Raw genomic sequence first — 22210 nt, forward strand, 5'->3', positions numbered from 1 at the left:
TACACTCAAATGATGTAACCCTCAGTCAACTGCGAGAAAGTAGATTTCTGTGCATGACACAGCATGTTACCACACATGGATATGCCCTTGCATTCTGGACACAGCCAATGCACTTCTGTTATATTTTAGTAGGTGTCTGCTACCTCCAAAACTTGCTCATTTTCTGCCTCAGCCTCAGTGAACTCAGGCATCTCTGCAGGGTGCCGTGTTACAGACCCCACAGCGGATATTTCACAAGAAACAGCAGCATTTCTAAGGCAGTGGAGCTGGTTTGATTTTGGTCATAAGATGTGCAGACTGGGAAGTTTTGGATCCATTAAGCACCATTGCACAAGAGTAGAGACACTGCCAAATTGGGCAAACATAATTGTACATCACTGCTCAGCTTATTAACTACCTTGTTTGCCTGATTTTGTCTGCACGGGCTGCAGCAGTTTAGGAAGCAACATCTGTGTGAGCAAGGTCAGACTCAAATGACTTGTAGAGCAGAATTCTCTTTAGATTAGAAAGGCAATGGGGAGCACTAGGTAGCCAAAATGAACACTTACAAAATACAGCACTGCTCATAGCACAGAGTTGTTTTATTAAGGTGCTGTTATAAACATAAGCAATTTTGGTTTTGTCAGGGAAATCTGGAACCTCAACGTGGGCTGTTTACCTTTTCAGAAAGGAAGGTGGAGTGCACACACCAGGGGCGGAGAGGCTGTACGTGCACAGGAGCACGTGGAGCAGAATGCAGCACAGTCATACCTAGCCTGTGGGGCCTGACTCGCCTCCCACATGGAAAATCCCCCTGCTCAGAAACGTGGTTTCATTGAAACCATGATTTTTAACACGTAATGGTAAGCAGGGAATTTAAAAATCAAACATTTTGTTTTGTAAAAGTATTTTGAAACAAAATGTAATTGTACTGGTTTAATTTGAAGTACTATTTTCTTTTCATTTTTCACTTGAAAGTTTTTAATGAGACTTTTGGACTCTTAATATCGTTTTCTTTAGTTTTGTACAGCCACCCTCACCCCACACCCAAAAAACCAGAATTGCTTAAGGCAAAATAGCATTTTGGATAAAATTGTTGGTACCTCATGCTGCTACACTGTGACCATGGATAGGAATTATTGTGGGGTTTGCTAACCTGGCCTAGCTCCAGTACTGCCCTAAGTTTTTATACTAACTGCTTTTCATCTTCATTCTGCACCCAGCTCATCTCTGGTGTTTGAATGCAAACAGGGACATAACAGAGACCTTGGGTGGTGCTGAGGTCTCCAGGTATTTCAGCAGGACTGCAGCATTAAAAAATATTTGATTCTGATCCCAACTGATGGGGAGGAGGGTTGAAAATTAAAAATAACTTTAGACCAAGAGAGATCTTCAAATGTCTAAAAACTCATTTGAGTCTGAGCTGCCTTGACATGGTAGTATTTTAGCCTTCACTGCTACCTGTACTCCAGAGATGCACAGAGCAGTTCAGTAGATTGAACACAAGGCTTCAGGTGTTTTTAAAGAGGCATATGAATTTTTTATGAACATCTAAAGTGTTGCTAGTTTTCCAGCCAAACTAGAAGCTCTGAATTGGTGCTGATCTGTTACACACATTGCAAAGTCCTTGGGTTTGGGATCATTCATTGGAAAGCAACGTTTTCAAGGAGGTAAGAGTTATTTCTGCAAAATCCCACAATAAATAACAGTACAGTTCTTCTATGGCTTTCTGGGCTGCAGCCACTGGCACTGCTCAGTGCTGTTTGTTACTACAGAGGTTTCAAGCTCATGTTTTCCTCTATGCTGTCACTCTGGTATTCCTAGGCTAAGCCTCTGCCTTCCATTGGTCAGGCCTTGGTGAGGATGAATCTATGGCAGAGCTGATAAATGCTGCAGTAGGAGAGAGCGCTTTTTTTTTTACCTGTCAGGTGTTTGTACTTCGATGAATATAAAGATATTCTGTGTAATACCGTGCCTGAGATTCCTTGTGACAAAGCATGGATTATAAATTTTTAGAACCTTTTTTTCTTTTACCTTTACATCATGTTTCCTGCTGTTCACAGCTGCCTGCGTTTCTGCTCCAAAGCTTCCTCTTACATCCAGTGGAGTCAATGGCATTTTAATTCAGAGCACTTGAAATACAGTCCCAAATACCATCCTGATTTCCCTGTTTGAAATAAATTGGGTTACAGAGAAAAATTCAAGAGGGAATTAGGTCTGTTAGCTCACCTCTTTCTGGTTCAAACTTGTCACTTGAAAGCTGGTTGACCTGCACAACTGACCTTAACCTTCACATCAGTAGCAGCCATCCTTGATTGAAAAAGTTTTAAAAGTTTAAAGAAGAGGATTGAGATTTTTCAGAAGAGACTGGCCTTTTATTGGTGTCTCCATTGCTGTCACCATTAAACCAGCATAGTGTTTAAGCTAAGGAATTATAAAGGGGTTACTGCTTTTAAGAATTTTGGTTTAAGTTTCAGGTTTTTATTAGAGAACTTTTTTTTTTTTTTTTTTTTTTTTTTTTGTGCTGGGATGTACAGAATAAAAAAGTAGCTATATATTTAAGGTAATAAGGAGGAAGGCAGGAATAGGCACTGCTCTCTGGATCTTTCTGACTTGTCTGGACCGGAGAAATCAGGAATACATTGCAAGAGTCTGGCCAACAGAATTCCCTTCCTAACAGTCCTTAAAAATTCAAGGAGAGTTTGAAATGAATGTTCAACTGCACTTTTTTGGAACCAGTTGCTTCTGGAATTTCTCCATCAGTAGTGAGCAGCTATCACTCTTTCCTTAAATGTGCTTCAGTATCTGTTTTTCCACAAGAGGTTGAGTTGTCTCCAAAAATAACCAAATTTCCAGGGCAACAGCAGCATTGACAGGAACAAGCAAATGATACTTGGGACTGTGGCAGGACAATAGCCTCCTGAGTCAGAGGTTTTCATTAGATGATTTAAGTAGCTTCGGGGGTTTAAGTCATTCCTTCAGCTGATGTCTCATCTTACATTTAATGTAAAGACAGAAATTTCATGAAGAAGTATGTCCCAGGTGAGAATGACTGCAAATGAAGTACATCATTAAAAAGGAGGCAGTTGATTTGGACTCATGTAGCTTTTTAAAGAAAATCTTCCCTCTGCTCAACTGAGCATTACTGCAATGTATTTATACTGTACTCAATGCCTCCAAGTCTCAAGTAAGCAAAGGCACATCTGCTGGTACACTGATACCAGTGCCAGTGGGCAGGCTTTGAAGGCTGGCAGGCCTCACTAACTGAAGGCTTCTATATCAACCATTAAAGTTTACAGGAGGATTTCCACTGAGAACTGAACTGAGTTCTGGACATTGGGTTTTTGGTAAGGCACAACACACTGGATGACACCTCTTCTGAAGCAAAGCCTCTTTGTGTTACTATCTATTGTTCAGCATTTGGCTGTGGAAAGAGGACTTTGTAGTCCTGAAGGAAACTCACGTCTGCTTTGCAGCATTTACGTTAGTAGCTCTGCTTCTTGTTTTTCCTGTCCCTCAGGGTACCCAGGAACTGGTTAAACAGGTGAAGAATTTGCCCCAAGCCAACTACAACCTCCTCAAATACATATGCAAGTAAGTGAAATTAATTAACACTTGGAAAAGTCTCTAGGTTTTTTGAGGCTGTCTTATATGCAAATAATAAACTCTGAAAGTATGAATATTCAAAAACCACTTAAGTGTAAGTTACAGCTCCTTTAAAACACGTGGAAGTGAATGCAGCCTGCCTGAAGGAAGCTCTTAGTTTATCCAAGAGGATCAGCCGAGCAAATTGCTGCCACCTGCAGCCTTGGCAGCAGGCACGAGTGATACTAACGCAGTATATTGTTTATTTGAGAAGCACCTACAGACCACTAAAGATAGACACTCATTCCAGACACTGAACACTTGGAAGATTTATGACACAAGCTGAGTAGCAGATGCATTCAGAATAGCCAGTCTGGCATTTGCTCTGGTTTGGAAGTGGGATTAGTAGTGGCTTTCTCTTGGATTACCAGGGACTCCACAGCTTTGTCTCCTTTAATCTTTGCTGATTTTCCCAGTTTTTGGGCTGCCTCTTTATGTGAGGGGTGGAAGGAGATGATTTTTAAAGGCTGCTTCCAACTCAAACCAGTCTATGATTCTGTGATCTGTATTTTGTTAGATTCAAGCCAAGCCACAAAGCTCTTTTCACAGGCTGCTAGTTCTTGGACAAGGAGATGAGTAAAATGACTTATTACTTCTCTTACATCTGCAAGTGAAAATTAGCCAAAGTCAATCCATGTAATTGGAGAATTCCTGTAAAAATGCAAGAATCTGTCCTTTCAGACCCAGTAGAAGGCTGGGTCCCTCCTAGGTGGGTACTTCTGGCAGAAAACATCCTGTCTTCTCTGGTTCATACACTAGGAGGGATCTGGGGTTATATTGAGTCTCTAAGCTACAGTAGTTCCTAGAATCATTTCAGGTGTCAGGGTTGTATGAAAACAGGACAAAACTAAATGTTTATGTTCTGAGAAGTGACTTACTCATGAATTCCCTCCTCCTTTGATTTTTCTGTGGGGACTTTTCAAGGTTCCTTGATGAAGTTCAGGCTCACTCCAGCATTAACAAGATGAGTGTCCAGAACCTGGCTACAGTATTTGGACCAAACATACTGCGGCCCAAAATGGAGGATCCGGTGACCATGATGGAAGGTAGGTGCTGCTCTGGTGGGATGGCACAGCAGCTGTATTTTGGCACTGGAAGTGAAAGCCATACATTCCTTGGTAGCTGTATCAGTTGCCTGCACAGTCAGAACAAGTCAAGCCACCCCTTTCATCAGGGCCTGTGAGGGGTATTCCAGTTGGCATCTTATCCCATTCACCACTGGACTGGGAGTGCCTCTCCTCTCTACCATGTGGAGATGCCTCTGTGCCCCTGAAACTCTTTTTGAACCTACTGCTGAAATGAAAGCTCAGCTGTTTTCCAGAAGGCCTGTGCTTAAGTACCAAACTGCAATCATTTTGTATTGGTGCATTTCAGTGGTTATACAGCTCCCTGCAGAGAACATCTGGGCCATGAGGAGAGCACTGTAGTTTTGGCTGTGCCACTGTGGCTATAACTAGAAATGCTGTCTTCTAAGCAGACTGTATGGATCAAAACTTCACAGAATTCGAAAAATGAGTTGGAAATCACTGTTAATTTAGGATGTAAAAAGTCTGAAGCTATAAAATTGTCTACCTCCATATGAATCAAGCAGGCTGACACTAGGGCTGGGATACAGCTCCTCTCCCAGGTCGCACTGAAACATAACTACTGTGGTGCAAGTTTTAGCAAGGTCTTTGCATAAAGTTTTGTGGGATTTTGGCAAGCCTGCAAAAAGAATTGATGAATTAATTAGGCACAGATGGAGATGCTGTGCCCAGGATGCTTGAACTTGGCTCTGGTTTCGCTTCCTAGCTGTAGGGGACAGCTGACATGGTATTTTGTGTGATGCAAATCCTTCACAGAAGGCCAGTATTGTCATGCCTTAGCAGCAGCAGTGCCTTTAGCTCTTTCACAGGTGATGTGCAGATGTGATGGCAGCTCACTGTAAGGCAACAGGAAAACTTCAGAGCATGACTTAACATATTATAATAGTTCAGGGATTCAAAGCCTGTCACAGCGATGTGGGCCATATTATTAAGGGTAGATTTGATACCTTGCCCTAGAGGTGCAGAAGGTACGAAAATCGGGGACGAGAAGGGAGTGCGGGAGCAGTGCTGGTTATTCAGTGTTGGATATGGGGACAACTGAAGTCAGCCTGTGTGCAATGCTGGGACTTCCCCTAGTGGCCACCGGGCCAGTGCTGGTACGGCTCTCACAGCCTTGGCCAGCAGCGTGCCCTCTGCTCAGCTGGCACAGGGGACAAGTTTGAGTTCAGATCACCTCAGGCATTTCATTCTGCAGCTCATCTGATGGCAGAGGTGCCTGTACTGTGTGCAGGTGCTGGGGTCTCTCCTAATCATCATATAAAAACACTACAGTGATCTGACCTGGAATTCTGTATTGCCACAGATCTGAACTGTGGGATACAGAGGCTGGATTTTGAGACTTAATCATTATAACAGGATTGGCAATTTTTTGTTTTAGTTGAGAATAGAATGTTGGTTAGATAAAAATAACAGAGAAGTGGAAAGACTAAATTTTTTTTTAGCTTCAGGGTAATTTCAATCTCCTAACTAAACCGATAATGAGATCTTAACAAAAACCACTCTAATTATGTCTGCCTTCAAATTTAAATAATGAATTTCAAGTAGAAATACCTGAAGTTTGACAGCTAAATTGTTAGGAATGCCTATATCTCCAAGACATTTAGTTCTCTTCCTGCATTCACAAACATAAAATAGTGGTAGGTGAGCTCTGTACATCTTGCTATTAGGCCAAAAACTCGTCAATAAAACCAGGCTCTTGCCTTGAACCCCTGAGTATGTTGGCCTTATTCTCTATTTCAGGCAATACTTCAAAATAGAATTGCTTATTCACCCTTTTAAAGGTTTTCCTCTTTTGTAGGAAGCACTTTGTATTAGGTTTAGTAAGTGGCGTTCTCTATTATTCCATAATGGTCTGCTCCACTCCTGGAAAACAACAGCAGCACATTTCTGTGAATTTAAATAATCGTGAGTACCTTCTGCACTTGCTGTACACCGTCTGCCAGTGTGTGTATAATGCAGGTGTCATACTTCCTGCAAGTTTCTCTATACACTGAGAGCAGTAGCAGAAGGCCTGAGCTGACATTTGTGTTTTTACAATAAGCAGTAGCTCTGGCCCTGTTTAGACCATGAAACTGGGTGCAACCTAGTCATGGAAGCAGGTGGGGTGAGTTGCAGAGGTCTTCCATGTCTCCTCAACTGCTTGCCTTTGTTTTCCACCCACAGGCACCTCGCTAGTTCAGCACCTGATGACAGTACTGATAAGTGAGCAGGGGCGGATCTTTGCTGTTCCTCAGGCGGAGGTGCCAGGGAGCCAGCTGGAAATCAGACCTGTGCGCCAGCGCAGCACTGTCGAGTGGATCTCAGAGGAGGACGGGGAGGACAGCAGGTCACAGAACAGCGCTGCCAGCCCTGCTGATTTGCCTTCTGGCAATGCTGTGGCACTAGAGGCTACTCCGGGACCTACAGTGAAAATCACCCCTCCAGAGCACAGTGGCAAATCGGCCCAGCCTGCCACAAGCCCCAGTAAAAGAGTGCAGACGCTGCCTCCATGGAAATACTCCTTCCGCCAGCAGGGAGCGCGATCTGTGAGTCCAAAGCTGGGCAGCTCATCCTTAGATATCCCCAACCTCTCCTCCAGCGGGAACTGGTTGATGAACGGCCTGTACTCCCTCCGAGGCCATCGCCGGACAGCCTCTGGGGAACGAGTGAAAGACTCGTGTTCCTCCCAGAGACTCTCCACTTACGACAACGTCCCTTCATCCAGCCTGTCCCTCAGCACGCACAGCATGGCCAGCACCACCTGGTCTACATCATCCTGTGAGATCTCCGTGATGGACTCAGTGAGCAGCTGCTCAGCCTGCCGGGCTAGTGACTCTTCTGCTTTAAGCTCCCTAAAAACTGAGTGGGTAACTCAGGGCTCACTGTCTCAGAGTGAGGTCAAGACAGCAGATCTGGAGAACAGCATGGACAGGTTTGAAGCCTGCAGCAGCAGCAGCAGCGAACAGAGTGACCCAGCTGCAGCTTCCCGAGACTCCGTCCAATGCTCCAGGGCCTTACAGAGCTTGGTGGTGGAGCTAAAGACAGAACTGAGCAAACAGAGGACTGAGTATGAGACTAGTATCAAAAGGTAATGTCATCTGCAGGGGGCACAAGGAAGTTATCTGTCAGCGTTCTCCCTGTCTGAACATGGGTGTGGGCTACCAAGGGTGTCAGGTTCTTAGCCCTAAAGTTTGGGGTTAGGTAACAGCAGATTTGGTTCTACTTTTTCCTTGCTACTCTCTGAATCCAGCTTTCCTTCCTCTGATTTAAGAGAACATAAAGAAAAAAAAAACACCAAAGAAGGGGGATTTCTATTGACAACGGGAAATACAATACTTCATATTCGGTGTTTTCACTGTAAATGAGAACTGCACAGGTAATGCCAAAGTCTGCTCTTAATGTCCTCAGAGAAACAACATAGCAAACATCTTGTAGGGAGAAATTGGGACCCATGATGGTCAGGCCTCAAAAAGGAACTTTGTTGATCTGTGCAGGTGCTGATACTTGTACCGAACCAGTCTGAAACTGAGGGCTTCTTGTTGTTTTTCCCAACAGCAGCATTCTTGAGGAAACTGCTCTTCACTATTTTCCACAGGTTTTTTTGAGGTGGTGGTATTGGGACTGCATCTCAGCTACAACGTTGTCAGGAGCCCTTTTGTGTTGAACTTATAGAAACCTCACTTTGGTTTTTGATGCAGAGTGGTCCTTGGCTGATGGGGCAGCCTGGCTTGGGGGAGCAGCATGAACTGTGTCATTTGCCAACTGGTGTCTCTTTGCACAGCTGCTGGTGCTGTACTTTCCACCTGAGCTCAGAAAAATTCCTTTCAGTTTTCAGGAGAGCTGTGTGTAAGGGCTGGGGATGTAGGAAGTGGAAAGTATTAATGAGGGAGTCATATTTATTAATTTGTGTGTGTTAGTATATTAGGTTTTATGAGTGTATGTGCTTTATAGAATGACTTTCAGGAAAGTATTTAGGGAAACAGGCACATGAAATATTGATGCTTAAAAGAACTATATATATTTTAATATACAGCCATGTGCAAAATTGCACACCATGTTACAATACATGCTGCTCTGCAGCACCAGTACTCTGCACTGAAGAAGGGCTGTAGTCACATTTCTTACAGAGTTGAGTTCTTGGGGTTTGAGGGTTTTTTTGTGTTAAGGTGTTGCTGTTATACTCCTTCAGTTATTAAAACTCAGATTGGACATTGAGGTATGGAAATGCTGTCAGTCTCCCAAACATGGTACCAAAAGCATGTATGACTGTTGGGATTGTATAGCACAGCTTTAGGCTGTATTTTTTGGCACTTTTTTCTTGTTAGGGTAGTTTCTCAAAAGTGTATCTGAACTGTAATCTCTTCCCATGGGCCAGTTGTTAAGGTAGGAATTCCACTTGCTATCTTTCTGCTTTATTTTATGATTTCCTCTGGTGGTGGCTTGCAAGCCCGTGCAGCGTTTCTGCCTCTTGCATTGTACTGCCTTGGTGTGTGGAGCTGCAAGGAGAATGAGGCTGTGCAGCAGTTTCAGTTCCCACCTAACATCCCGGAGTGGGAGAAAAGCCCCACCTTGTTGTATTCCAGGTGTAAGAGCTTATGAGAACACCAGCAGTTGCTAGCATGGAGTACTGGGAAGGGTCTGTGACTGAGGGTGGAAGTTCATGGCTTCCATGGGTGTTTTTTAGATGCCTCACTGATGCACAATGGGAGGGAGGTGAGGGTATGTGCCTTGCATTTAATTGTGCAGAGCTGCCCTGGCAAGCCTTGTTGCAGGGATACAGAGTAATAAACAGAAATACCAGGCTGCAGAACATTGAAATGTGTAGCTGCAAATTCTTGCCCGCTGCCTGGGGGAAGAGATGGTTTTCCATCTCTTATCAGTAAAACTGTTCCAATGGGGTCTTAAGCTGCTGACATCAGGGGCATCCAGGAAGACCTGTTCTTCATTCCAGCTGTTGAGCTGCTTCAGCTCCAACACCTGCCTTTCCCCTGCAGCTGGATGGGGCAGAGAGCACTGTGGCTCAAGGGGAGGACTCTGAATTGGCCAGGTCTCACAGGGTAATGTAGCTGAGAGGGAAATGCCTAATGAGCTAAAGATTTTCATAAAACCAGGCACGATGCAATCACTGCCTTTTTGTATTAAACAGGATGAGTCCAGCTGTTCAGGATTACAGCCTGAAGGACTGTGCTGTCATGTCTAAGAATTTCAAGCTGAGTTTTTCAGCTCTCAAAAATTTTGCCATGTTTTTACTATATCTGCAACAATTTATGTGTGCAAAAGTACATTCCTTTTGAGACTGCACTGAAGTCTGCTACTATGGAAAGACAGGAGCGAACTAGCAAAGAAGGGAGGCTGCTTAGCAGGAAATATTTAGGCTGCCTCACCAGCTTTATTTTATTGAAGATAATTTAGTCCCCCAAAATTGTACATGTGCTTGTGTGGTTTGCAGAACTGTGTGTATCTAGCAGGACCTGTTTTAATGAAAGAATATGAGCTTTTTGTTGGCACATACATAAGTGAAGGGAAAGCAGAGTAAGTACGTGCCTGGGGCAGAGGTAAGGCACACTTGCTGATGGAAAAGCTGTTATTTCTCATCATTAGCTGCCCATTTTCTCTCTCTTAGTCAGAGGGAGGCAAGTTTTATGGCCTTTCTGTAACCACTCTGTTCCAGAGCATTTCTCCCTCAAGGTTAATATAATTATCAGATACTCTGTTGAGTTTCAGTAATTCATGTTTACCATCTGGGACTCTTAAGAAAGTGTAAGTATTTAGAGAGGACTGTTAGGAATGTAGAAATGCTGTAAGTACTGTGGCCGTGTCATTCGGCCCAGGCTGCTGTAGCTGACCCCTAAACATAGTGGTAGAAAAATGCAATTGGCAGCTCAGAGCTGTTACGTGTGTGTAGGGAAGCATCCCAGCTTCAGAAGTGTTGTATTCCAGAAGCCAGCTGGCTGGAGATAAAGGTCTGCCTTCATGCGTGGGGGCTGCTTTTTGCTGGACTTGGGGCAGATCAGTGGACCTGGGACTTTGATTCATTGTGAAAATTGTGACAATAATCAAACTGCCATCTTTAGCTGTATGTAAAGAATAGAAAGGAAAAGTTTAAGGTGAGGCATTGCACTGCCTCTTGGTCATAAAATGGAATTCAGACCCTTCTGGGACTGTCAAAGGCCCCCTTTTTTTCATTTTTGTTTGTCATGGAGTCAGTAGCATGGCCTTCTTGATAATCAGTTACCCTGCCTAAAAATAACTCCTTCACAGTTCCACTGGGATGCCACACCCCAGCTTCACAGCTGAGTGTTGGACTGATCAATAAGAGGTGGGGGTGGTTTTGGGTTTGAAATTATTTTTAAAGATTGTATTTATTTTATTTAGAGGAGGGGCATTTTTCACTGAAAAAGCCTAATTTTTAAATTCATATTCCAGTGATTAGTAATGCCTAACTGAAAATACTCCTTCCTCAGTATTAACACCACTTCTCAGTCTTGTGATTGGGAAACACAAGAGGGAGGACAGCAAATGCTGTGCCTTCTGTGCTTCTTCAAATCACAAAACCATGAACCTTGTTCTTCAACTTCCTCAGTGAAAAGCCCTGAATTTTGCTTCAGAGCTTTGTGCCCAGATACATTTAAAAACTGTTCTTCTGATTCTTCCTTATATGAAAGGTTGAGTTTTGTAAAATCCTGTACCCCACCCCAATGTCAGTGATAAACTTTACAGAAAATACCATCAAATGGATGGTGAGGAAGGATTGTGACCTCATTCCTATCTGAGCCCCAAGGATGTTTCTCTGTACTGGATATCCACATAGAGAAATACAGGATGAAAACAGAGGTTAAAAGATTATTATATACTTGAACTCTGCCTAAGTGAGGAGTTAATACATCTCAGCTCTCCAGTATGGTGCTGGAAAGTAGAAAACAATGCTTAAGATTTGAGCATTTTTCACATGATACAAATAAAGGAAGCCCCAATTCCAAGGAATCTCTGCCCTTAAATTCAACAGTAATGAAATGGCATATAGAAATGGCAATTAATATTACTTATTATTGCTTTAAAACTTCCTCTTAGCATTAACATATTCTAAGAGGAACAACTTAAATTTATTAGTTATCAGCTGTATTCATCCAGCTACTTTAAAAAGCCTTTTTTTTTTTCTCTCTGTTGGTTTTAAGAATTGAAGAAACAAGTGCAGACCTGAGGAACCAAGTGGTTAGGTTAGAAGAAGAACTGGATCAAGAACGAAAGAAATACACGATGCTGGAGATAAAGCTGAGGAATTCTGAACGCGCTCGTGAAGATGCTGAGAAGAGAAATTACCTCCTGCAAAAGGAAATGGAAGAATTTTTTTCAACATTAGGATGTTTAACTGTTGGGAGTCCAAGTGCTAAAGTCCCCAAGTAGAACAAGCATAGAAAATCCTGTTCCTGACAAAATGAGTGAATGCATATTTTGCTCTGGTATACTCATGTATCATGAGTAATTCTATAGTGATTGTGCTCTCAGTGACACTTCCCTGTTGTCTTTACATGTGCTATATTTGGGCCAGCTGGGAAAGATTGCTGACCATAATGCTTGAAAATTTAGTGTCATTGCCAAGAAAGGGTGGGTCTCCTCTGTATCCACAGAACATCAGACACTCTTCTCCAGGGTGTCCTGCTGCCATCTTTTTGCTTGCTCAAGGACAGTGGAAGGTCCTGCAGGGTGGGTGGATGGCCAGAACAAATGGACAAGCTGAGCCTGGAGCTGAGGGACTCCTGCAGTTGTGCTTGGAAAGGTGGCAGTTCCACCACAGCCAGGGGCTTGCCACAGATTTAATGAGGTGGTTTTCGCCCCACTCCGTACATAAAGTTTGTTCAAATTTCTCGTTCCTAGAGTGGCGTTATTTTATGAAGATATTGTGAAAATAAGGTCTGCAAACACACTGAGGCTACCAAAATCTTGACAATTCACTTATCCATGAAATTATTTCAGTGTTTGACAAAAATGCAACTTTAAATTAAACTGTATGGGATTAATAATCAGACTGGCTACACAATCTCCATGGAACTTAAAATATGCACATTTCACTCTAGGTATCTGGGGGTTTTTTGAGCCAAAAATAGAGCAGTATTTGCTGTGAGAAAAAAAAATCTCCTGAGTTGGTATATGTATTAAGGTAGAAGATGGAAGATTCTTATCATCAAAACACATCCAAACTTTAATAGCAAAACTTATGGTAAGAGGAATGGGTGCAATTGGGGTGGGGGGTATCAGGGTGGTAAGGGAGGGAGGGTGGGGATCTATCTTTAACCTTTCCTGGACTTTACACTAACATTTCTCATGATACCAGTTGATATTTTTGTTGTTAGTTCTTACAGGGAGATGAGGGGACAGGAGGAATACTGCAAACAACCCATCATCCCAAGTTCCTTACTTCTGCTGAGGAAAAATCATTAGAATGAGGCTGTAATTTCTGGTAATTTGCTGCCAGGGCTGACTTCCCTTCCGAGTGACTTCAAGAAGTTCTGCATAGCATTTGTAGCACCCTGAGCCATGCAGAGCCTGCACACAGAAAACAGTCACCAGCTTCAGCTTGAACTCCACCTGCGAGCCCAGCACTGTTCACTCTTTCTTAGCACTCTTATCTTTGACATCCTGAGGTAGCTTGGGAGTCTCTAAGGAGAAGGATTTTTAACAAAAATGTGCCACAACAACATGAACTGGCTAAAGGGAAAGTATAGACTGTAACAAAGAAGATTGCTTTATTTTAAGTATTTTGAAAAAATGCCCTGAATCTCACTTCTTACTAGAGAAGACTATGACTCACTGTCTGGAAATAACCTTTGAATGGGGTTTTTTTACATACCAGGAGATAGGTGATACTGAAAGGTGTACTTTTTCCTCATCAACTCACAGATATCCAGGTACTTCAATATTCAAAACATCTGGGTGTTGTTTTCTACTGCACTGTAACGCTTCTCCTTCCTATCGAAATGTAAAAAATGTAAAACATTTAAAGCAAACAAAAAGCAGAATTTTAACTTCATCTTTCCTGGATAAGAAAAGTCAAGCAAGTACAGTAAGCCATGTGGATAGGTTCATTCAGTTACTTCAAAACCTTTTTCCTAGTTCCCAGGCTCTCCAGCTGCCCTGGATTCCTTACTGCCCCTGGCATGAGGCAGGTACCTGCATGTTCAGCAGCAGCCGCCTGCCACCTGCAGGCATGAGCATCATCCCCATCTTTTTTTCCCAGCTCTGCCTTGGATTCATTACCATTGGTCACAAGTGATCCTGCAAGGAGTAAGATGGCCTTTTAAAACAGCAGCATAAGATGCATAATGTGAGAGAGAAGCAGTAACAGTGACTGAGGTGGAAGAGCATCAATGTGTCAGGTAGCTGGAGGTACCAGGTCAGTCATCACAAAATAAACCTTAATACTGGAGGGTGGTCTGAACCAGGCTTTAAGAACACCAGGACTGATAAAAAGTGACATTCAATCCAAGTAGTAGTAGCAAACAGTATTTTAATGCCTTCTTTTATTCATACCCCAAACATGGAAACCTCTCACTGTATAGATCCTGACAGCCCACACCCCCCCTTACCCTATTTATATTGCATTATCTCCTGTGTGTACAAAGTGCAGACTGCTCCCTTCAGTTCACTCTACAAACTCAAGAACTGAGCCCTGCTGACTGGAGGACTAAACACCAAATATGCCAGACAAGCAGTGAACAGGACTGCTGGTTAAGTACTTAACCTTAGGTAACTGCTCACAAAGCCACCTATCCCAGACTTGCAGATCCAGGATAGGCCCATGAGATCTGTAGTACATCATTTGGTATCCAAGATAAATTAATTCTTTTTAGTATCACAAATGAAACTCTATCCACTCAAAATGATGAGTGAAACAAGAAAGTTCCAAACTGACTGTTGTGCTCCAGCAACATCTATGCCTCTTGTTCATGAGGAGTAAGTTTCAGCAGCTTTTGAAGATGAGCCACTGCAGTAAATAAACCCTGCAAGAAGCCACAAATGACCCAGTTCACACTAAAATGCACCACAGTAGGATGTTAACTCCAAGTGCAGCACCAGGACCATAATGTTAAATTCCTGATATGAGCAATTACGCAAGAAATGGGAATCCACTTGGACAAACTTCATGGAACACTATGCCCTTATGTGAGGAAGATGATAGACCCTGTTCTAGCTTTAACTCCCATTTCCATACTCTTCCCCACCAATGCATTTCCCCACACCAAGCACTGGGGACTACTCCTTATTTTGCAGGCCTGTCACTCACTACAGTCCCTGATTTAAATGTCCGCTTTCTTAGCAGGTGTTTACAAGATACAGCTTTGGTTATTATTAATTAAACTGACAGAAGGTTCCTGGAATAGATGCATTTTTACTAGAGTTTCACCTGTGCCGTCTTCCCAGCCTGGAATATCCCTTCCAGTATTACACAGGCAAAAATCAGTCAAAACTTTTCAATTAAAAAAACCAACACAAGCATATGCTTTAGAAAAAAGCAAAACACCAACACTTCAGAATAACAAAGAAAACTTCCATAGATCGCCTTGGCATTTCTAACACAAAAAGGAAGATGAACAGGGATAGCTTAATGACTCATCTACATTCACAAGTGAGTTCCACTGATGCCAGCAGCACTGTGGAGTGTTTCAGTCCAGAGCCACCAGACAAATCCTGGGTAGAGCTATGACTGGCTCTCCAGCCTTGCTCTGTAGCAACGTATCACTGGAAATTGGCTGCACTTTACGCTGACATATGCAAATAAAGAAGAGCATTTCTGAGTCCCACCACATTTCTAGATCATCCTACAAACTGCTGGCCCTGATAAACAAAGCTGGTTGCACTGTGGTCACAGTCCTTTTCCCCTGAAACTGGACACAAAGGCACCAACACCACAGCTCAAGGGCAGCTGCAGTCATTAAGGAAGCACCGAAACCCTGCTGGAAGTGAAGGCAATCAAATGCATTATGTTGGGATTTACCTGTGGGAGAAGTGCCAGTGCAGTGAGTGGTCCAGGCATCCAAGCCAGGTCTCCAGAAGTCAGATCCTTCAGGCTTCTCCAAGACTCGGTTTTGGGAGATCTTCGCCATACACTAGGCAGCCCATGGCTTACCTCTCTCCAAAGCACAGGGTCTCAGCCGCTGTATTTTCAGGAATTACGACAGCTGGAGCTGGCAGCAAGGAAGCAAGAACAGATTCCCAGGAGTCACAAAGACACTGAACATGTGGCTGTTAACAGTCTGTGGCACATCCAAAGTCCATGGGGATGGAGGAATGGAAAAAACATGTCACTTTGCCCATGAGTGAGCTCACAAGACAGATTAAAAATGAGACCATTAAAAAACGAATTCTCAGGAAGGACTCTTAATAAGATTTCAAGTGCAGCCCTATTACACAATCCATATGAAACCCATTCCAGCCTGCCAATGAAGAAACACTAAATGCATGGTGGTCAAACTTTTTTTTTTTCTTTTTTATTTAAAATATCATTATAACCAATTGACATACTAGATAACAATGTATACATTCCAGTGGTGCACATGTAATGACCTATGGCATGAATGAGTAAAAAAAAAACCACAATGTTCTCAGTAATGCCCACCAACAGCTTATTTGGAGGGAATAAAGGAAAAGCAGGAAAAGGTATCAAATGTGGGGAAGAAAAAAAAAATTGTTTTCCCCAGTATTTTTAATGGTGTGTCTTCCACTTCATATTTCTTGGGACATAATAAAATTAAGAATATACTTCAAAAAGGGCAGAAGGAATGACCACAATAATTGGGGTGGGATTTTTTTTCTCAACTTTAGTAATAAAAGTTAAAGAACTCTCAAAAATAGACTAGATATTGGGCCTACAAAAGTAATTCATCTGTATGCAAAGCTTACCAAGAATTATTCCTTTTGTAAAATGTAAAGGATGAGTTGACATTACTAGTAAGCTATTTTTACCCTACAAAACCAGACTACAATAATAAAATCACCAATTTACAGCTAGCACAATAATCTAGATGTACATTACTGTACACAAGCTATATATTACACATGAACATCTTACGTGAAATAGATAAGAAACATACTGATATTGTCTCAACATTGGCCAATAGGTTTGTTTTTCTAAAGGAGGTGTATTTTCTATTCACATTCAGTGTAGTTCCAATAGCAAGGGTTAGCTTTGCTTACTTAAGAAACGTAGAAAGTTTGTGTGAGGTAGTTCAAGAAAACCTAGCTTAGATTTTGAACTGCAGAAGTAGAAACACAATGTGATCTGATTCATAACATGTTTCTCTAACACAGACATATAAAGAAGAGAAGGGAGTGAGAGAGATCACTTAAAATACCACTTTTATCCAGTGCCCTTAACTAAGAATAAATTAATTGAAAATTTGGGTAGGCAGTACATTCTCATCACATTTCTTCAATAAAAACCTCTTTCTAATCCTACTGAAAAATACAGACAGGCTCTCCTTCAACTGCACCAAACCACTGACAGGAAAATAAAATGTAACAGCATGGACAAGCTCCTGCTGCCAACAGCAAATAAAAACAGATCCAGAAACTAATTCACTCCCTTTAGCAACTTGAAAGAGTAAGACCAAGTGTAAGATGAACCACCTTCTCCCCTTTTGCCCATAATCTTAATCAAGAAACATTTACTGTCATACAATTCAGATTATTGGCTGGGTAGGACCATCCTCCTGTAGGAGGTTTTTGACATTTTTCTTCACACACTGCTGAGCTGAGTGCTCCATCCATCCCTTCCTCCCTGCAGAGCCCCTGCCCAGGTGCTCTGCACTGGCCTCACCAAACCCAGGCAGCAGGGCCATATTACCACAGCCTGTGCTGGGAACACAGAACACCCCCACCACACCACTGCTGCTGATGCTGTACTGAGCTGGAATTCCTGCCCAGAAAGTTGCTGCTGCATCTCACACAGTGAAAGTTCTTCAAAGCTAAAAGCCTGAGCTTGGGCAGGGCAAAGTGCCATGTCTTCTCAGCTGAGCAGTGACCCAGGACTGGGCATGTTCCTCCAGGGGGTTGTGCTCAGGCAGCACAGCTGCTCACACACACTAACACACAATCTGCTCTGACCCACTGTCTTGCACCAAAGAAGGACTTCACAGCACCGCATTCCAGTACACCCTAAGGGTACTGATTCCCCCCGCCCCCATCTCTATTTCAAATTCTTGAAGAACCTACTTCTAAAAAAGGAGAGAGCTGATTTATCCTTGCTGCATGCCACAGCTCTGCCCAGAGAAGGTGGAACTCAGTATCGCTATTACTGCGCAACTTTGAACCTCACCTGAGGTAAGAGATCACACAGCTCGTGGTAATTGAATCCATACCAACTCCCAGCAGACTGGAAGAGCCCTAGAAAGTTGCATGCACTTTAGTGAAGCCTGTTGTCATGAGAAGATTCCAAATCATAGTCTAAAATAAAGCTTAACAATAAAATTGTACAGTGTATTGGATAGCATATAATCTAACAACAGACAAAGACACCTGAACTCCAGTTACCCATTTGTTTGCTATCTGTGGCAGTGTACACCTATCTGAAAAAAATTTATATTTCAACAAATAAAAAGAGAAGTTAAGACTAGGATGCTGTTGTGATAACTTGATTACTGAATACGATTTTCTTGTCTTTGAAATTTGCCATCACTTTAATTTGCCTAAAATGCAAGCAACTGAAAAAAAAAAGAAAAAGCAACACTTGTAGGAAGATGGTGCCAAAAGTGAACTCTCAGTTTCCACAGGCAGAGCTCTGACCCTACTGAAACAATCCCTTTAAGCAGTGTGAGTTTGCTCACACTGCAACAGGCTGCAGTGGGCAGTTCCACGCATTCACTAACCCTGCCCTGAAAGAAGAAAAGCTCCATTTCCTTAGAGCTTATGAGCTCAGTTCAGTTACTATATATTTAGGACACTGGAAAGTGATAGCAAAAAAGTATTTTTAAGTTTCAAAATATTTCAATCATCACTGTAATCCAGTGAGGTCTAAAATAAATAGGAACTATATTTACCAATTTGTTTTTAACAGCACTGAGAGGCATCAGAAGTTACTTTTGTCAGTCTTAACTTCATTACACTGTGCTGACCACACTATCATTTGACTCAATATAACAATGGAGTACTGTTGTTTGACCAAAAATTTTGGCTTAATTCACAGCTTAAACTTTGATAAAAAAATTACAAAATCGACTGTTCTGTTGGTCTCTGTTCAACATTTTCTACATTCCAGTGCTAGATGAATCCAAACTTGTCCTGCCTGTTCTGAGGTAATATACAATTTGGCAGGATCCTGTAAAAATAATTGCCTTAACAAATGTGGCTTAGGAAGGCAATACTGAAATAGTAGATACAAGGGAGGAAAGCAAAATGACACACACAGCACTTACCAGTAGTCTAGCCAGGCCAGGAAAACAACTGTGCAATTTATCAATTTAGTTATCTTTGAGACATTGCCATTCCTTGCAACTCTGCATGTTTTTTAAAAGACATGTTAGATATTGAAAGCATTACTATCACTTCTATTTTTCTGAAAGTTACTGTGAAGACAAATTTTCCTCTTTCAGTCAAAACTTCAAAAAGATGCTTATTTAACCCAACAAGCAGAAGGAACCACACTGAAGACCACCAGTCACTCCTGGATGACCTCTGTAGCCAGATATATGATTTGCTTATGCTCAGCGCCTGGCAAGACTTCTGTATTTTTTATGCTCATTTTTGTGAGCTTTACTAATTTAAATTCCTCTTCACATTCTAATTCACTACACAAAATATGCATCTACACAAGGCAATCAATTATACAGCCTAGCTTCACTAAAAATCTGCATTTTCCAAAGAAATAAATTCTGAATGATTGTTTAACTCATACATAAACTTAAGTCAGTTATACATAAATCATTCTGTAAATATAAAATGTAAACAGTTAAAATACTTCTGTGAGGAGCAGCACCATCTTACATGACTCTTTAGTAACTGTTCTATATATCTCAATATATCTTTTGTTTAAAAAGTGTATTGAAACCTGGAGCTTCAGTGATGAAAACTACTGAATATTTATGACTTAAAATGAACCATTGCTAAGATTTCTGCTACACTGATCTCATGGTGAAATGAAAGATATAAATATTAATTTATACAGCACTACTTCTCTGTCCTTTGGATGGCATATATTGCTCAATTGATGCATTAGCTACAGAAATCCTGAGGTTCTCCTACCACTTAATGGATTTTAGCAATCAGTTACTTTTGGTGGAGAAAGAGTAGCCGAAGTTTTGCCCCTATTGCATTCATGTCATTCCCTCTTTGACCCAAAAAGCACTCAAAGAGCACTTGCCTTAGTAGACAAAACTAGTAAGAACCAAAACTCTCAAGAATCACATCTTAAAGTATAGCTACAGCATATTCGTTTTCCCTCTTGTCAGTCTAAACATCCTGGATACACTTCATTTTGTGTGTACAAAAACAGGCTACGAGCCAGAAGTAAACAGTTTATTGGCATTGCAATGTATTATTCATGAAATATCCTCATGTTTTATGGTGATCACAAGATTTGGCATGCCACAACTCTGCAGAGAACATCACATTACTTTGCTAGGCTGGATATTTCTGCAGCTTTGAAGATATGCTTTGCTTTCTTAAATTCATAAACTCATTCAGATGATGTAACTTTGCAAAGGATTTTTTCTGCTTCTCTAAAAAAGATCACTAATTGTTGCTTTTGCTGAAGTATTATAGGCAAGTGGCCAAAATAAAAGAGGATTTTGTTCACTACCCAGCACTACAGTAATATGCCTGAAACTACAGCTGGCTGCACTGAATTCTCTCCCCCTCCGCCTGGACACAGATGTATGACCAAGCATAAAACTTTGAAGGATATCATGAACAAAACATCTGGAATAAATTCCAATTAAAAAATTGAAAACCTATAAAATCTTAAATAATTCATCATATGGTAATGACCACAACATTAATATGTGCTTTGATAAAACAAATCTTACAAATTCAGTAAAAAAAGATCAGCAGCATAATAGTAAAGCAAATATGCAGATTTTAAAACCACAATAAAAATTATCAGGTTTACTATTTTACAGTTAATTACAGCAAAAAAGTGGCTGCTTATAACACAACTTAGTTTGAAATTACAGCACTTTATGATGAATTCCATGATTATTTTTGAAAAAACACTCAAAAATACCACCAAATTTTAAAAGTGCCCTATTAATGACTAAAAGGATCCCCCTCCCACCCCCCAAAAGACCAAGTAGTCATCTACAGCAACCCAGAGGTCCAGCTGAGGTTTCTAGACTGCTGTCTGTATCAGAGGCCAATGTTGGATCTGTTGACATTGAAGACACATCGTTGACAGATGACGATGAAGATGGGTGTTGAGAGCCATTGATCATTGCTGCACCTGTGCTATGAGAAACAAAACAGCAAATCAGTTGCAGATACAGTTGCACAGTTCAGTACTTGCATTAGTCTGTCTCTTCCTAATGGCTGTTACTTTTCCCTGTTTTGGCAAGTTTGAAGAGATGTGTCTCAATGCATTGTCACAATAAATAAAACCCCCAAGTCCTTAACGTGGGGCTTAACAGATGGTGTGTCAAGAACCACAGAACTCACGTGGCATGGGCAGCTGTCAAATCACAGTAAAAGCTAATGGCTAAAAAATCCCAAACAAAGACAGTAATCATAAAGCCAGAGCTACACTACGCTACAAATACACCCTACACCCTAAGATAGAACATATCTGTGTATTTTGACAAAGAAAGAAGGAGCCTGGCTTTTTTCCTCCTCCTCTTGAGGCTGGGGAATAGCTGGTGCCCAGCCACATCACATCCATTCAATCTCAGACACCCAGGGATTTTTCAGAGTCTAAACTTCAGTGAACCCTGAGCAGAGGCAGCAATAGCAGTCCAACTTCTGCCACGAAGCCTTATCGACAGTCAGTTAGTGGGCACGACAGAGGGATTGAACAGGTCAATTAAAAGGCATGTCAGCCCCATATATTCCACTCAAATACACAATGTTTCAATTCGAGAGGTTAGGTCATTTAAGAGCCACATTTTTGAGTTTGGTTACTTTTGGATGTCTTGATCAGCTTTACTCCTTCCTACCTACAACTCAATGGAGCCTTGTACTGTGCTTTTATTGTAACCAACCTAAAGGGGCTGGTTGGCCGCGTATAACCCCATTCTTGGTTCTCTCCTCCAGGTCCATGACTTCCTTGTATATCAACTCTGAAAATGCAGAGAAGGGAAGGCAAAAAATGAATTTGCAACCCCAAGACTGGATCGAAAACATATCTCCCATTAAAATGTCCATTTCCATTTCATAGGTTTATTACTGTTCAGAATTAGTTTTGAACAACAGGTTGTAGGCTACACAACAACTGGCAAATGATGTAGAAAACATACAGTTCTTTTCTGTTGCAGCTACAGGGGCCTGGCACTCCTGACAATGCACTGGCATTGCTCTAAGGCTCTTTTGTCCAGGCTGCTTGG

The 22210-nt window shown here is 41.8% G+C and overlaps 2 protein-coding genes across 14 annotated transcripts in view; one reads left to right on the forward strand and one right to left on the reverse strand.

The window, feature by feature from the left end:
* Positions 1–16302, forward strand: part of ARHGAP22 (Rho GTPase activating protein 22) — a 135177-nt gene extending 118875 nt beyond the window's left edge. For all 8 annotated transcript variants that reach the window (XM_032116209.1, XM_032116211.1, XM_032116212.1 and 5 more), the window contains 5 exons: positions 3500–3573; positions 4549–4670; positions 6873–7776; positions 11864–12906; positions 13040–16302. In XM_032116209.1, the coding sequence (XP_031972100.1) occupies positions 3500–3573; positions 4549–4670; positions 6873–7776; positions 11864–12092 (1329 nt within the window). In that variant the 3' untranslated portion in view covers positions 12093–12906; positions 13040–16302. The remainder of the gene's footprint in view (positions 1–3499; positions 3574–4548; positions 4671–6872; positions 7777–11863; positions 12907–13039) is intronic.
* The window catches only part of MAPK8 (mitogen-activated protein kinase 8), a 182595-nt gene continuing 176531 nt past the window's right edge, over positions 16147–22210 (reverse strand). For 5 of the 6 annotated variants that reach the window (XM_032116222.1, XM_032116221.1, XM_032116224.1 and 2 more), the window contains 2 exons: positions 21869–21946; positions 19712–21117 (listed from right to left, as the gene is read on the reverse strand). In XM_032116222.1, the coding sequence (XP_031972113.1) occupies positions 20972–21117; positions 21869–21946 (224 nt within the window). In that variant the 3' untranslated portion in view covers positions 19712–20971. Of the gene's footprint in view, positions 21123–21868; positions 21947–22210 lie in introns of all 6 variants that reach the window. The other variant, XM_032116225.1, reaches the window with a different exon arrangement.

The sequence above is a fragment of the Corvus moneduloides genome, chromosome 8, assembly GCF_009650955.1.
Source record: "Corvus moneduloides isolate bCorMon1 chromosome 8, bCorMon1.pri, whole genome shotgun sequence".
Lineage (NCBI taxonomy): Eukaryota > Metazoa > Chordata > Aves > Passeriformes > Corvidae > Corvus > Corvus moneduloides.